This window comes from Oxyura jamaicensis, chromosome 12 (genome assembly GCF_011077185.1).
Source record: "Oxyura jamaicensis isolate SHBP4307 breed ruddy duck chromosome 12, BPBGC_Ojam_1.0, whole genome shotgun sequence".
Lineage (NCBI taxonomy): Eukaryota > Metazoa > Chordata > Aves > Anseriformes > Anatidae > Oxyura > Oxyura jamaicensis.
In genome coordinates, this window is record NC_048904.1 from 1,597,601 (window position 1) to 1,615,168 (window position 17,568).

At 37.8% G+C, this 17,568-nt stretch overlaps 2 protein-coding genes across 3 annotated transcripts; both read left to right on the plus strand.

The window, feature by feature from the left end:
- Positions 1–3,271: 3,271 nt before the first annotated feature.
- Positions 3,272–5,404, plus strand: SELENOK (selenoprotein K). Its single transcript, XM_035337870.1, has 4 exons — positions 3,272–3,430; positions 3,790–3,880; positions 4,656–4,733; positions 5,308–5,404. Exons 1-4 carry the CDS (start codon positions 3,349–3,351, stop codon positions 5,402–5,404), a joined length of 348 nt encoding a protein of 115 aa, XP_035193761.1. The 5' UTR covers positions 3,272–3,348.
- A 2,222-nt stretch (positions 5,405–7,626) lies between these two features.
- On the plus strand, positions 7,627–16,805 carry ACTR8 (actin related protein 8). Of its 2 annotated transcripts, none has more exons than XM_035337866.1 (13): positions 7,627–7,825; positions 7,920–8,087; positions 8,947–9,057; positions 9,339–9,443; positions 10,211–10,384; positions 10,976–11,069; positions 11,735–11,867; positions 12,247–12,400; positions 13,108–13,203; positions 13,766–13,906; positions 14,325–14,589; positions 14,902–15,065; positions 15,755–16,805. In XM_035337866.1, the coding sequence occupies exons 1-13, from the start codon at positions 7,703–7,705 to the stop codon at positions 15,896–15,898; spliced, it is 1,872 nt and encodes a 623-aa protein (XP_035193757.1). In that variant the 5' UTR covers positions 7,627–7,702; the 3' UTR covers positions 15,899–16,805. The 2 variants fall into 2 exon arrangements, with proteins under 2 accessions (XP_035193757.1, XP_035193756.1); XM_035337865.1 differs by having other exon boundaries at positions 7,628–7,825; positions 7,917–8,087.
- Positions 16,806–17,568: the final 763 nt, after the last annotated feature.

The following is a 17,568-nucleotide window of genomic DNA, read 5'->3' on the forward strand; positions in this document are numbered from 1 at the left end:
CTTTGCTATTTGAATGTGGTCAACAGTTTGCAGATCTTCAGGACAGGGTCAGGTTTCTCCAAGTTAGCTTTTAATTCAAAATGATTTTCTGATATAAAGTTACACTGATATTAAAAAAAACATGCAATCAAAAATAAAATAAAATAAAATCCATAGCATATAAAATGCTATAAAAATAGCTGACCTACACTTTTGGTACTTTTGATGAAAAAAAAAAAATACAAGAAGTTGTTAAAGCACAGTTACACACTACTCAGACACGGGTACCTAGGTATTGACATGTAAATACACAGTTCACAAGGAACCAGATTACACAAATCCCTATCTAGAATAGAGGTTAACAAACTAAACAGACTAAAAGCACAAAAGATATCACAACTGAGAGTTCAGATCACATTAAACACATACACAAAGAAAAAAAAAATCCTGCTTAGTATCGGTCTTCTGAAATTACTCAGCTTAATATATGGCCTACCCTACTCTTACTAGCATCACTATTTACTACTATACAATCAAAAATGATCTCATCTCCCCATTTCCACACAGCATATACATTAACTTTTAGTGCATACCTGTAACTACCTGACTTCATTCTCTCTCTTATCTGCCTTCAGGGAGGCAAGCCAGATGTTTTGTATTTCCATTGCCAACTTTCAAAATGCCTCCTCCTGTGTTTCATCAAGAGCAGGTGCACTGCTGCTGCTGTCCTCTGAACTTCCCAGCATCAGGCAGGCAGACTGAAAGCACGAGAGGGTCACAGAGTGACATAGGCATAGCAACAACTGTGACATAACAGAGCCCCCCCATGACCTGCCCTGCCCTTTGTCAGGGAGTAGCTGCTCAGAGCAGGATACTAGGGCAGTGCAAACACCAGAAAATAGTTCTGACCAGAGCTTATGTACCTACCTGCTGTCCCAGCCACACCACAAACTGCAAATGTACATGAATAAGCATCTTCCTCTTCTGTACCCCACTCCCAAGCCAAGGATGGCCGGATGGATAATATGATTGACAATGCTATGCTACCATAGATTTTTAACCACACCTTCTAAATCTCACATTTTCATGTATAAAGTTAAAATATGTATATATATAAATAATGCATATTTGACCATTTAGAAATAGTTATAAACACTAAAATTTTCATGTACCATTTTATGCAGTTAACTGCTGTTAACTACCTGGATATGCTTTCATGGAAAAATATGTAATACGAATAAACAAGCACTGGTAATTTAAATTTAAAATAAGTATATATTTAATTTCATTCACCAAAACTACTTTTCACATAGAAAGTTTGTATTGTACTTATATTTTAGAGCACTGAGATAACAATTTAATGAAATAAACCAAGACAATCTCCCTTGTGATTTTTTTTTTTTGTCATATATATATATATTAATTTGGAAAACAAAAACCACAATGTTCCTCTCTGCAGAATTAACACATTCCCTTTGAAAGATAATCCATTAAAAATAGAAACAAATTGTTTGAACTGTTATTGGATGAATTCATGCAGGACAGCATCAACTGCATACAGCATAGTTCAGGTGGAATAACTAAATCTTATTCATGTTCATTATTATGTTTCTGTCTAAACCAGAGTGGAAGGCTTGGACTTTGATACAAGCTTGTTTTTATACAAGCAAGAGTCATTTTGTGTGTGTTTTCACTACATCATAAAATTTACAATACCTCTTTTCTCTCAATTTATTGCCATTAATTTCTCATTGCCATCCTCCCTGTTTTTGTTTTCCTCTTGGCAAATCTTACGTCTACAGCTTGTGCAACAGTTCTCTAAACATAAAACAATTTGGTATTCTGTCTCAAAGCCTAGTGGGAAAAAATGTATTTGTGAAAATTATTTAAAAGCAAAAGTATACCATTTTCACATTTTAGCATATAAATAAAAGGGTATATATTTGTCATATACTTTCCTTGAGTACTGTTATTTTCCTATTATTTGACAATACCTTCTTAAAGTAATGCTTTCACTTTCCATATAAACTTAGTATTTATGCAACAATATCACCTTACACATCGTACCAAATCTACAATGCATTCCGTAGATTAAATTTATACCAATACACCTTTCCTTCTTTTTATTGTTCCATTTAGCTGGTTTCCCTGAGACTCCAAAAGCTACATTTCCAAGACTTACTAAGTGAATGTCTGTTTTTCTTATACACCTACAGTCTGTTCTGCAAGTTCTAAACTGAAACTTTACTATTATTTGAAAAAAAAAATATAATAATCATAAACATAATGAAGAAAAAGGACAAATGCTGTCCCTGAGTAATTTCAACACACACCCTATATTTGTGCACACTTAACTCTGAAGCCCCCACTATTTCCAAACACTGTTGTACTTCTCCGTTTATTGATTGAGTGACAGATTACCTAGGTCTTATATGAGGGATAAATATTTTTATTTTTTTGTGTGTGTTCCTACAGATACTTCTCCTTCACAATTGCTTTCAGTCACTCACAAGAGTTTATTTCTGGAAGGTGGAACTTGTGAACATCCATCAGTTGCAAACAATTTCTCTGGGACAACTACATTGCCAAAGACATATCCCACTACAGTTTCAAATTCAGACACCACCTTTTCATTAAGCGGTTTAGCAAAAGGCTTTAACCTGTAGTTATCAGGAAAAGGCCCGTCATGTTAAGGCAGTATTAAAAGCATTTTATCTAAGTGCATGTTTTTCTTATTGCTGTCTCCCAGCAGAATCGCATGTGCTTTCTCTACATGTTTACAGAAGAGGAGAAAGGGAAGGCATTATATTAAATTAGCTTTCAGTTACCTCAGATTTTACAGGCGTATACTCTCCATGAGAAGAAATACCAGCCACTATTTGCTGGTCTTTATAAAAACGAAATAAATTCAAACAAATGCTTAACTCCCGTCTGAGCGTTAACATTAACACTAACACAACGGGAATATACATCGGCCAGTATAGGACCGGTTACCGGGAACGTACACCCGCCCCACACCGGCCCTACTCCCGGCACCACGGCCTGCGGCCTCCGCGACGGTGCCCTCAGGACTGGCAAGGGGCAGAACGGGCACCGCCACGGACCGGAGGCTACCGAGGACTAGTAAAAACGCGTATATTTTATGAAGGCGGTCCTAGTGCGCTACTAATAACGGCTGGGGGTCCGTGAGGGTGACAGACGCTGAAGCGAAGCGCCACCCGCCGTGAGGTGGCGGCCGCCCTCAGCACCGCCCGCTGCCGCGCTGAGGGATGCAGCGCGTCCCCAGCGCAGCGACCGGCCCCGCCGCAGCGCCCGCCCCGTTCCCTTCGGCCTCGTCAGCCCTCAGAGCAGGGCCGCCCTCAGCGCCCCATGAGCCTCCCGGCCGCGCATGCTCGGCGGGCAGCGGCTGGCGGCGGGGCGGCGGCGGGCGCCATGGTGTACATCTCAAACGGTGAGCAGGGCGGCCGGGCCTTCCCGTGCGGCGAGGGGCGCGGGGCCGGGCCGCTGAGGGCCTCCCCGTCACGGCACGTCCCTCGGCGTGGGTTTAACGGGGAAGAAGAAGGGTAAAACGCCGCACGGCGAAGGAGAGATGGCGTTGATCATCCCTCTGCGCTGTCCAGACGCAGTGTCTGTGTGGCGGTGACAGCCCGGCTGTTCCCAGCCCTGTGTGCTCACGTTCCTGTCGATAAACCATTATGCACGTCGTGTGGCAGCCTAGGTGTAAATGCTGCTCTCCGTGGACGTGGCTTTATATAACGCGCTGCGCGGTGTAGCTTACTAAACGTCGCTGAATGTTTCCTGTCACGACAGGACAAGTGCTGGATAACCAGAGTCGGGCTCCTTGGAGTTTGTCATCTATAACAGATTTCTTCTGGTCAATAGCAGATTTTGTGGTTCTGTTGTAAGTAAAAATTAATTCTTTTAATTGACGGTATTTTAGATTTGTCATAGGTAGATGGTACTCAGTGCTATAGGCAACACAATGCAACAGAATTATTGGATTTATTCTTTAACATCCCATATCTACTGTTCCCAAAACATGTATGAGTGTTCTAATATGACAACGTGGCCCTGGCTGTTAAGCACTTTGAAATATGTAATAAAAACTACATGGAAACTGGTGCTAACGTACTGGCAGGTCAAATTAGTTTTCTTTGATTTTTTTTCAATTTTTATAATAAAAGAAAAAGCCTGTATTCTTATAAATATAGAGTTTCTAATAGCTGATCAAATTGAGATATTACTTGAAGAACATTTAATGGTAAGAATAGTTTCTGGCTGCATGAAAATAATCACACAGTGGTAATCACACATGTAGAACCCAGACTGAAGCCAGTAAAGAAACAAAGAGAGTTCTTTTGATGTCTTCAACAGTCCTTCATTATTTCAGTTACAGGTTTACATTTTATGCATTTCTTGCACTTTTTTAGCACAAAAGTAATTTTATTGGTTTTAAATATTTGAAAATTGGGTTTGAGCTGTATTGCAATTTGGAGTTACTTCAGGTTTTATCTTCCCATATAGAAGAATTGCAAAAATTAACAATAATTTTAACAGAACATTGTTCATTCCTGACACTACTGTTTTTTCAGTCCACTTCTTATCTTTAACTTCCAAAAATACAGAAGTTGTATCTAGCAGTCAATTAAACCTAATTCCTCCTGGTTTATTTTCAGTTTCCAGAGCATTATTCAACCAGATTTGAGAAGAAGAGGCTACACATCCTCCTACTTAGGACACAATGACAGAAGAGGGTATTTTTCATATTTTCAATTGTTGATTTTTTTCCCCTTCTTAGACAAATGTCATTCAGATTCAAATGTATTCAGATTGCAGTTGTGATTTGTGTTGAATCAGTCATGTCAGAAGACTAAAATGTTTTTTTTGTCTGCAGCATTTTGTCTGAAATTTGTTGATAACAATGCTTAGTTTTGAATAGCTGTAATAACAGCATAGCCTAACTAATTTTTCAAGGCTGCATAATCAACAATATGTATCTTTAATTTTTTTTTGTTAGACTTCCTAAAATTAAGTGTTAGATTACATGAAATCAGTCATTTCATGTATTAGATGACCTTACCTTTTTGTAGAGCTGTGTAAAAGCATCAGTTAGTGGTAGCTTTGTCTCGTGCTACTGGAGTAATTAGAACAGTTCGTGTATGAGAAGTTTTGTGAAAGTGTTGGATTTTTTGTTACAGCTTTTCACCTGAAACCAAACAACTTGTCTAGCATCTCTAATTTTGAAATTACTGTAAAATAGGGACACTGTTTTTATATTTCTAGTTGAACAATGGAATGTTTACTGAATACATTTTGTTTTCCTTTTAGGCCTCCAGGAAATCCTCGCCGCAGAATGGGTCGAATAAATCACTGGGGTGGAGGCCCCAATCCACCACCAATGGCTGGAGGTGGATGAGGAAGGTAATTCCAAATATGATATATCCTGCTTTAAACTTTTTTTAAAAAACTCCAGGAAATAACAGTGATAATCAGAGCTTAAGGTAGAATTGAGTGCTTTGTCCTACTTTTGTAAAAGTTAACAGGAAGAGAATACAAGTGGTTAGACACTTCATTAAGGGGTTGGGGGGTAGCGTGTGTGTGAAGAGGTATGGTATAAAGTTTTGGCTCAGAAATGATGAGCTTCTACTTAAGTGTTGAACAGCTATTTGAACACAGCTGATAAAAAATGATATGGAACTCTTTCTCTTTATTGGTTGCTAATACAAAGTCCCATCCAGATCAGTAGTAACTGAAACTTTGCATTTTCTAATGGTTATCATATGACAGGTGAGATTTATTGTTTAAAGAGGATGCTTTTTGTAATTAAAAAATCTGCATTGTCTTTTATTCATTAAGCTGAGGGGAGTTTCATCTAAACACTGCATGTATATATAGTATGGTTTAATTAATTTTAGGTCTTAGAAAACAGCTCTTTTCATGAATTCCCCCTCATTACCATAATAAAGGTTACAAGAAAAATACACATTCAGATGATCAATACCAGGAAGCTTTGTAGTAAAAAGTTCATTCTCAATAAATAAACAAAACCAACCATGTATATTCGTACTTTAGTTCTTTCCCAAAAAGGGATAAATGACTTTCCATGATCCTTTTTCCATCTGGATTTTTCATTTGACTAGATATGAGGCCAGCAAGGCCGGGGAAAGGCTTTTGTGTGATAATGATGACGTGTAATCTGAGGAAGAGAATTTTGGAAATCTTTGGCCTATTTAGCTAAATTAAAAACAATTTTATTTTTAAATGGTTACTTAGATAACATTATCTTGCAAAGGAAGACCTTGTTTCTAACTAAGCAATAATTTGTCTTTTAGGTAAATGCCTGCTGTAAGAGGCGGGCAAATGAGCATGCACATTTGCAAGGTGAAAGGGAAGAAGAGTTCAGCGGCGGACCAAATGAGTTTGAAGTCGTGAATGTGTATGCGTAACCAAAAACTGTTCTGCAGTACCAGCAGATTAATGAAGTTGTACTGGGAACTCCTTCAAGGATCCAGTGTAACTGAACTGCAGTTTTATTAAATACATGTTTACTGTCTGTCTAAAGTCTTTGTATAGCTTCTGAACATTTTACTGTAGTTGCAAAATAAGTAAATTATTTATGGCTTGTCAGTAGGCAGACTCTCATCATTTTTCAAAAAGCAAAAAGTTCTATTCAAAACCCTTTTCTGTGCAAATGAAAAATACACTATACTTACCTGATGCAGAGGATCATTCAAGAGTCAACTTCAAGACGTGCTTCCTGAAAGGTGTCGGTTTTGCTGTATTTTTTACACATTGCCATATTTTTATAATATTAATGATATGCTAAGAACAGTTTTTAAATGTATTTTAAATCACTCAGTTTTACAGATCTTCCTTTTTACAAACTCTCTTCCTTAAGCCCAATAATGCGTTTTACAACATGCCTTTTTATAAACACTCTTGAAATAACTTCCTTCTGTTATAAAGGTATATGCCTATTTGCTGTACAAATGCTGATAGGACACTTCTTCAGTAAAGTTAGTTTTCTTTTTTTTAAAGGAAGAAAAGGTAGCAAACTTGGTAACACCCAGTACTAACACAGAAGAGTTATTTTCTTTCAAACAGTAACTACTTTTTTGCACTTCGGTGTATTTTTTTTTTTTTAATTATTTTTATTATTCTGGGGGTCAACTGGTATTTTGTACTTCAGTTGGAGAGGACTGGGTCTATTTGAGAAAATAGCACCTGCTAAGGAGAATCCAGACTGACTTATCTTCCGTAAGGTGCTACTTGAAGCTTTCCCACCTAAACTTCTCTAATAACCTCTAGCAGGTAATTATTACATCCAACACTGCCCCTTGGTTAACATAGGGATGTACTAGTTTGTTTCACCTAGTAGTGACAGTGAAGTGGCCCCTGCAGGTGGCGATGCCCCCTGCCAAAGCCGAGCTACCCTCGCCCCGCGCTGTGTAGCAGCAGCTGCACCTAACGCTCTCACCTCCCCACGTTCCTCCGCCTGACGGAGCTCCCTGCCCTGGGACCAGGCGCGGGCAGTCGCTCGGAGGAGGCCACTTCTCTTCCCCGCAGCGACACGGCCTTTCCCTCACGAACACCGCCCCGAGCGGCCGAGCCCCCTGCCGGCACCTCCCTGAGGGGCGGTGCCGGATGCGGGCCCACCCACTCCCGCTCCCCGCTCGCTCCGAGGCCGGGCCGGGCGCCGCTCGGCTTCCTCAGGGCCGGGACCATGACCCAGGCGGAGAAGGGCGAGGCGGAGAACGGCAAGGACAAGGATCGCGACCGCGAGCGCGAGCAGCGCGGCGCCAAGCGGCCCATCGTCCCCGCCGCCGTGCCCGAGTCCCTGCAGGAGGTGAGGCCCGGCCGGGCGAGGGGCGGGGGGGACGGGCCCGGGCTCAGGTTCAGGCACCCACTGCGGCCCCGCGCCTTGTGCTTGCTTGCAGCAGATACAGAGCAACTTCATCGTGGTCATCCACCCCGGCTCCGCGACACTGCGCCTCGGCCGGGCCACGGACACGCTGCCGGTGGGCATCCCGCACGTCATCGCGCGGCGGCAGCGGCAGCCCGGGCAGGCGGCCTGCAGGGACAGCTGGCTTCTCAGGGACGGCCTCAATGTAAGCCCTGACCCCGGAGCCCTCCGACCGCGCTAAAACAGCTGGCTGTTTGTGTGCGGTATTTCCTGGCCTTTCTGGCTGTGTGACGCGGCTCTTCCCCTTATGCATATTTTTTTCCACAGAACAACACTTCTGAGGACACACCTTTTCTTTTTCCCCCTTTTAACATGCTGTAGATGCCACCTTAATCAAGCCAGTAGATTTGCACCACTTTGTGTCATTTCATTTGGTCACAATGAATTAAATTTCAGAAATTGATAGAGTGAGAGCTTGTACTCATTGACTTCTCTGCCACATGATCTGCTACCATGCGTACTCTTTGTGTTTATAGAATGACAGCTGCAGAACTAGAATGAGAATTTATGCAGAACTTGATGAGAATGAGAATTAATGCAGAACTAGAACTAGAATTTATAGAATGACAGCTGCAGCCCCTCCTTTTGTGATTGCACCCCTTACAACTTGTTTTGTAATATGGATAACGTAGCTAGTAATATTAGTCTGTTCAGAAAATATATGGTTTTATTCACAATCAAAATCTATACCATAAATCATCAATCAAATTCACATCTCTAATGCTAAAGCTCAGTTTTAAATAATTGAGATCTATTTAAACATTTTTTCCTACTTATGTTTTTATAATTAAATAGATAATGTCCAGAGCTCCTCAAACTGGAGATGAAGTCCCCCAGCTGTTACAGTCAGTTACAGAAACTCAGGATGACTTTGACAAATAGCTGTCAGAAACTCTAATATAAAAAAGTCCTACAGTCTAGCAACTACAATCATGATTCTCAGTCAGTGTTACTAGTTTACAGACAGGAAAGTATTTTGTTATATATGTGTTTTTGTTGTTTAGAAACCTGAAAGTACTGAGCAGAGACAAAATGGCCTTAAAATGGTGGACCAAGCAATATGGTCCAAAAAGATGTCAAATGGTGCGAGGCGTATACCAGTGTCACCTGACCAGGTAACTCATTCTTAAGATTTTAATAAATTGTTAATTCACATAATCATTTGATATAATGTTAGGTTTTTAAGCCCAAGAACAGACATCCGTTACACAGTAGATACAGACAGTAGTATTGTGTGCATTGATACTGAAGATCTGAGAAGATGGTGAAGATGTAAATTGGTTCTTCCATGTCGATGGCTTTGGTTTCTGGTTTTGTTTTGTTTTGTTTAGCTTTTATGCGTAAAAAGTGACTGGTAAGACATTTATTAACAGCCTTTGACTCATTTACATTTCAGGCCAGGTCATACAACAGACAGATGCGACCAGCTATTTTAGATCACAGCTCTGGGGCAAAGTGGACAAACACATCAAATCATCCAGAATTTTTGGTAGGAGAAGAGGTAAGATTAGTTTCCCTGCTAAAATGAAGCTATTATCTTTTAATAAGGTTATTTAATCAGTAGCACTTTGCTATATAGTAGTATGTATTGAAGAGCAATTTAGGCTAAATTTAGCAATATATGAGAAACTTTACTAGGGACTAACTGAATATTATTATTCATCAAGACCAGATGGTTTTTCCTAGGTGCCTAGCAAGTAAACATTCTTTTCAAACTGCAGGATAAACCGTGTCTCTTTCATTCTTATATTTGTCAAGGATGAGTAAAACATATGTGACTACTCTAAAGCTTCACTTAGTTATTGGAAGCAATAGGGTGGATTCTTCGCTGCTGTAAATCACCATTTCTGTAGGGACTAGGTAAGAACTTTGCCCATGTGGTATAATTCAGGTAAAAGGCAAGAAACAGTTGAAAGGATCAGCACATGGAATCACTGCTCAGTAAGTTCATGAGCCTCAAAGAGTTTTTAAATTATTTTAGTTATTAATTTGAGATAACAGAAAAAAAGACACTGTTAGGGACTTGATGATGTTGAAGGTCTTTTCCAACCTAATGATTCTGCGTCCATGGATAGGAAAATTCTGGCAATTTAAACCATGTATTGAGTGTTTTTTAATGCAATCCTGACCTGCTAAAAATAAATCCACTGTACTGCTGTTACATTGGTCTCGGTGCTGCTGTATGCCATGTTCTATCTACTTCTGAAATATTATTTCAATATTTATTACTAATTTGGGGAGAAAAGTAACTTTATCTCGTATTTTCAGGCACTATATGTTAATCCACTGGATTCTTATAATATACATTGGCCTATTAGAAGAGGGCAGCTGAATCTCCACACAGGGCCTGGTGGGTCCCTCACTGCAGTATTAGCAGATCTTGAAGTGATATGGTCCCATGCAATACAGAAATATCTGGAAATACCACTAAAAGACCTAAAGGTGAGCTATAAACGTGTTAGTGTGGGCTGTATCCACTTCTGTAAATGTTGTGATAAAAGAGAATCAACCTGCTATTACTGGTAGCCTCTTACTGGTAGTTTTCTTAATGGATAGTCTGGTGACTGTCAGACTGTCTAAGGCTGTCTGCTTGTCTAAGACTTCATTTGGAATTTTGTGTGTTCCTTTAGGACAAAATTTGTTAATATAACTTCTAGCAAGAAGACCTGGAAATCCTTTTTGGAATGAAAGTCCTTTATAGAATCCATCATAGAAATTTCTGTCTTACCTTTTTGTATGTTGACTAAAAAGGAATCAACAGGAATGGGTGACTAACACTTGCATAATTTCTCTTCCTGGCCGAGTAGGTGTTTTTGTTTTATATGTTGTACTTGAAAACATTTTAATGACTTAAAAACTGTTAACTTGGTACTTATTCTCAATATTTTTTAAAAATTATTTTAAATGTTCCACCTTCCCATAATTTTGCTTCTTTTAGCACTTCGTATATTATGCTTTCTTAATTGGCAACAGGTATTCAAGCATACAAAGAGCAACTCAGTTTGAGAGCTGACTTACTGTTCTTATATCCAGTACTATAGGTGCATTTTACTAATTCCAGACATCTACAATAAACAGCACGTGAAAGAACTGGTGAATATGATCCTAATGAAGATGGGCTTTTCAGGTAAAACCCCTCAGAAGCAAGCACTGAATGATTAATAGCATAAAATTGTGTTTTTTGTTTTTTGCTTTTTCCCTTAAGGCACGTTTTTGCAGGCCAATCCCAGCTTGGCCAGGGCTCACAGCTTTCATCTTTTGATATTCCTGTAACTGTTGCCTCTTTTAATAGGGCAAAATGATTGCCTAGCACTGAAATCATTTTCTTGCTTTACTATCAGGTATTCCAACTGTGGGCTTCTCACTTCTGTAGCAAGTCTGATTTCTCAAGTATTTCTAAATGATTGTTTCTAAAATGTACAATGTTATTCTAGAAAAAAAAACTAGGAAAATGTTTCATGTGCATCTTATAACCAAGACCTAGCAATACAAGTTACAAAAACAGATTGTCTGGCAACAGTATCCTTAATCTCACAAAATAAGAACATGCAAATGCCTATCCATCCTGGTAGTATCTTTTTGCAGGACTTCAAGGGTTTACCCAACAAAAACTGTGTTAGTCCTCCACCCAATCATCACTAAATGTACAAACTTCCAGCGGAGACTCAGGCTATGAGTAGATTTTTTAAAGAATTTAAAGACAGAAAAGACATTTAAAAGACATACTTTGACTTCAGAAACATAGCTGTGGAGCTTGGCGTAAATGGGATTTTTTTTTTCTTATATTGCTAGGAATTGTAGTACACCAGGAGTCTGTCTGTGCTACTTTTGGAAGTGGATTAAGCAGTGCGTGTATAGTAGATGTGGGAGATCAGAAGACAAGTGTTTGCTGTGTAGAAGATGGTGTTTCCCATCGCAACACCAGGTATCTTTTCACGTGCAGAATTATTACAAGCATGTACTTAGTTACTTACCAAAGACTCGACTTAAAAAAAAACGAGGAAAACTTTTTACAAATACAGAAAACTTTTTGCAAGTACAGGTTTTTTTTTTTTTATGTTGTTGTCACGTGGTTGTTTTGTTTGTTTCATTGTGAGCTATTCAACAAGGTCATCATGTTAGAATGTGAACCTTAAAGAATTCTGACATGTTTAAAAGAAAATAGCAGAACATTGTGCTCTGCAAACTATGTGGAAGTCATAATCATAGTACATCTAAAACGTTGCCTTCATTGCTATGCATGCCACTGTAAAAGGTCAGTGTTACAGAAAATTAATAAAATATTTTTCTTCTCTATTCTTTAGGCTGTGCCTTGCATATGGAGGATCTGATGTGTCGAGGTGTTTTTATTGGCTTATGCAACGAGCAGGGTTTCCATACAGAGACTGTCAGTTAACTAATAAGTTGGATTGCCTTCTGCTTCAGCACCTAAAGGAGACATTCTGTCATCTAGACCAGGTGAGAAAGGAAAATAGGGACTCTTTTCGTCCCTCTACAGAATGCTACTCTGGGGAACCTTTAAGTGATTCTACAATTGCTACAAATGGAAAAAGCATATAAAATGGTTAGAATATATGCAACAGTTCAGAAGATGCATGATTTTTTTTTTCAATGAAGGTTGTGTTTGCACATATTGTGTGCTTTATTTTTAATATAGAATAGTCATCTCATATAGCCCTCTCTAATTGGTATATTTTTAATTATTAGATACAGGAGAACTGTAGGAAATGGGCTTAATGGGCATAGAAAATGAAATACTGGCAAGAATTGTAGAAGGTTTAGAGCTGAAGTATTTGAAATTTGTTTTATTTTTCTTGTAGGTGAAAGGAATCCCAGCTCTTAAAAAGGAGGTTTACTTTTCTTATTGCTGAAAAACTGATAACATTTGCATATATGCTGTTTTTCAGCTTCACTTTTCTGAGATCTGCCAGCAGGTCTCATCGTTCCAAACAGACCATCATTTTAGAGGCTTAAGCATGTGGAAAGGTATTTTGGTAGATCTTGCTACAAGGAAAAGACTTTAAAAGGAGTTGAAGAATAGATTTATGAAATTCAGAATTATTTTTTGTCATTGCCCACAGCTTAACTAGATTGTGCAGCTTGACATAGAGATACAAAAAATACATATATATATACATATATTTTTTTAACATTTTTGGCTGCAGGATATTTCTGGATTGCAAGACCATGAGTTCCAAATTCGGCATCCGGATTCTCCAGCTCTGTTATACCAGTTCCGATTAGGGGATGAAAAATTACAGGTGATTTTTGTAAGAGGGACAAGAAGTATATTCAATATTTAGGTTCAGGGTCTCTCTTTGTATTGTCTCCATGCTATTTAGCCCATGTAATTTACATACTGTTTTTTACATATGCTTAGTAATAATATTAAAATGAATTACAATATATATGAGTGTGCCTAATGAAGCACAAGGCAATGCACAACATTTCTAACTAGCTTTAGCCAGAAGGTTTGTGAGTTCAATTGAATACGACGATGTTTATCCTTCAAGTTTAAGGAATGAATGCTGATTCTGCAATTTTTTCACTGCACTGAAATTTCTAACTCTGTAACAAACTACATTTGAATTACATCAAACAAGGCTGTAAAGAAACCTATGAACATCTACAAGTATATTCAATTTTTTTTTTAATTATACAAAACTGAAGACACTAAGCCTTTGATTAAACTACTTGAAAAAATCTGTATTACTTTTGAATTGCAAGAAAACTAAGAAGAAGATTTTTCTTTTTCATAGTAAATAGTAAATACCAATTTGGTAAAAATGCACATAATAAAATGCCAAATCTCTCATTCTTCAGGCACCAATGGCCCTGTTTTATCCAGCAACTTTTGGAATTGTTGGACAAAAAATGACAACTTTGCAACACAGGTCACAAGGTGACCCTGAAGATCCTCATGATGAACATTATCTGCTAGCCACACAAAGTAAGCAGGAGCAGGTGTGTGAATGCTGGTTTTATTTTTCATTGAGCCTTATGTAATTAGGGAATGAAATTAGGACTTAGTACCTGATCTCTGACACCAAGGTTTGTTATCTGGGTCAGCAGTGTTAAATAACAAATGTAAAGTGAGGAATTACACATGTCTAGACAAATCCTTAATTAGAACTGTGCATTTTCAGTGCCTAAGGAGACTTCATAATAATGGCATTGATACATCTGGTGGATTTGAAATTAAAACCCTTACTCTGAAAGTGGGAATCAAAAATTGTATGAGGCAGTAATGCAATGTTTAACTTTTCTGTGCAAAAAGGTAAAGAAGTGGTGCTTACTGAAGTCTTTGTACTGTTCTGTAACCTGCTGAAGATCTTTTTCTATTTGTCATAGTTTATATTTAAACTTGTTTTCTTATTTTAAGTCTGCAAAAGCTACAGCTGATAGAAAGTCCATGTCAAAGCCTGGTACATATGAGGGAGACTTGAGAGGCCAAGCCACAGACATTTCAGAGAGGATCTACCCCCAAGAAGTAGAACTGGGATCTTCCCAAAGTGACTGTATGATATCTGGAAATGATTCAGAGGAACCTTTAAGTGCACACATGTCGAGGAAAACAGCGATTTCTCAGTTTGAAGGCAAAGCCCTAGGCCTTGACAAAGCCATCCTTCATAGTATTGACTGCTGTGGTAAGAAATACGTTTGTATAATTCTATCAAATTGCTTTTCAGTGTGGATTTAAGGTAACTCCTAGATTTTAGGAAAGTAGCATGTATGTCCCTTTATTTTATCATCTCTAGAATAGTTGCACTGTTAAACTTGAATCATTGTTGAGTTTTCTTGAGCTTGTTTTTAAAGCTCAAGGAATAGCAAAATAATTTTTAAATTACATTTTTATCATTTTGTATGTAGTTTGACTTACATTAAGTTTTTTGAAATGTAAATACAGGCCCTATTAAAGTTTAAAAATTTATATACTTCTATATATCCATTCCTTCCAGCATCTGATGATACAAAAAAGAAGATGTACAGCTCCATCTTAGTAGTGGGAGGAGGTCTTATGTTTCATAAAGCTCAGGAGTTTCTTCAACACCGAATTCTCAACAAAATGCCCCCTTCTTTCAGAAGAGTCGTTGAAAATGTTGAAGTCATCACAAGACCTAAGGTATAACTTTAACTAATAGCTACACGGTTGGTAAACTAGGATTGGTTGAAATCTTCAAAAATCTTTAATAATACATTATTTCAAAACCACAGAAAGAATGGTTACACTTTTTTGTGTATTTTTGAGGAAAGTTAGGCAGGCTGGCAGCTATACAATAGCACTGGTATTACAGGCAGGCGATTACAGGAAAAGCAAGATAATTACTGGTATTAATCATGGAAGTGCTTATTAGCTGAGGGCCATGTTCTCAAAGAAGCAATTAGTATAGGTCCATGAAAATATCTTTCTGCTCAGTAAGAAATTGTTAGGTTTTGGTTTTGTTTTAATTATCATCAGTCTTAAAGTATGGCCATTGTAGCTTAGCTGTAACCAAACAAAATTTGTAAAAAGCAAAGCTTGAGTATTTTTAGAGCATTTGGCCTGCCTGCTGAGGGCAGGATTTTCATGGCATGTCTAAAACTCATTAAAAAAAAGTGACTTTTAAAACACCTTAAATATATTTTTTTTCCATATTTTTTTTTTTAAATCTCAGTATCATGAAAGTCTTTTCTTCTGAATGATTTTGAAAACCTTTTTCTCCTCTCCTTACTACCAAGATTCTAAGTAATGAATACTGTTGGGAAAAAAAAGAGGCAGCATTTGAGAACTGCACACAGAGTAGTGACTCTCTCTATGTATTTGAAATTTAGGATATGGATCCCCGCTTAATTGCATGGAAGGGAGGTGCTGTTTTAGCCTGTCTTGACACAACTCAGGAGCTCTGGATATATCAGCGAGAATGGCAGCGTTTTGGTGTAAGAATGTTACGAGAGCGAGCTGCGTTTGTCTGGTAACTGGTATGTTTACAGGAGGGCATGGTTAATCGATCCCGAAATGTCACTTTTTTCCAGTGCAGATGTACTGATTTTCTGCTGATGTTTTTTTGTTTGTTTGTTTGTTTTAAATAAAACTAACTTCAACTGAGATTTTTCCAATAGTGGTGCAAAAATCTTATTGAATGCAAATTACTTCAATATTGCTATACTCATCTTTTCAACTGTATGCATTGAATTTAGTGTACAGAATATCACTTTTCTCCAGATTCACTACATTTATATTATGTAGGTTTTAAATATACACACACACACACTGGCACAATGTGGGAATTTGAGATATCGTATATTGAAAAGGTCAAGTTTAAGCCAAGATTAATTCCAAACACACATACATATACACAGAAATAACACCTGAAGGGTGCATTCTGTGTGATTAATGCCTTACTCCCATTCCTACACTAATGTTACCAGGAGATAAAATTGTTATACAAATGACCATCATGGAAAAAGTGAAATAGAGAACCTAGACTTCAATTGCTGTTGTATTTCGCTTCTATAATAATTTATATTATTCAGTGAAAAAACTTATGAAAGCGGAATATATTTTCTTCCCTGGTCTCATAATTAAAATCTAATTTTAGCTTCTCATTTGTGGTAGTGCTCCACTCTTTCCCTATTTGAAAAGAAAATCTATATAATACACCTAGAACTAGATTTATTTTTTATATAGCTCCAAATAGCTATTTATAAGCTTTTATATAGCGTGGGCTTTTTCTCCAAAATCCTTAGCTATAAACTAAGCCTTAGTTTATATAAGTGCTATTTGTTGTTTTATCTTCTGTAATGAAGACTCCCACCACCTGCAAACCATGCCTTAAATCCCTATCTGCAATTAAAACGTAGGTTAATATTATTAAACCTCTTTCGACAATATAATATCAAAGATGAATGTTTCTGCAAATCACATAAGAAAGAAATGACTTACTTTTAACCTGCTTTCATTAAAAGTTTTAGAGAACGGATCCCTCTAGTCAAATTATGTTGTAAACTCATCTGAAAATAATTTACTGCAGGCTATAGTTACATTATTTTTTATTTAAAAGTAGTAACTGTGATCTCCCTTTTATTGAAGATCTTCAGAAAGCATACCATACTTCAGATTTTACTCTGGCAAGGTTAGTTGTCAGTGCTGGGTTTGGTTTTGTTTTTCATTTTGTGTTGGATGTCAAGAAAAGGGTCTAGAATTTCAGTTACATTTCAGTAATTACAGAATTAATTTTTAAGTCACTTGAGGGTGATGCAAAAGAGAAAGTACGTATGTACAAAGATTTTTTTTTTTTTGGATTCTTTGACCTACAAATATTCTCCACTGTCAGAATGGGAGTGACCTGGAGTAACGATGGAGTCTCGATGCGAGTATGATCGTTCTCCCCTCCTACACATAGTTCCGCATATTCTAGTTGCAACATCACTCACAGTTATCAACCCCGCGGTTACATCTTCTTCACAGTTCTTCAAAACCTGAGTTGCTCATTGTGATTAAGTCATGCCCCTTCTCACTTAACCATGACTCCACCCTCCACAGCAAAATCACAAGTTTTCATCAGTGAGTGCTGATGACACCTGGATGCCAAGTGAAATGTAAAATCAACTTCATTCTTACAATACCATATCAAATATACTGTAAA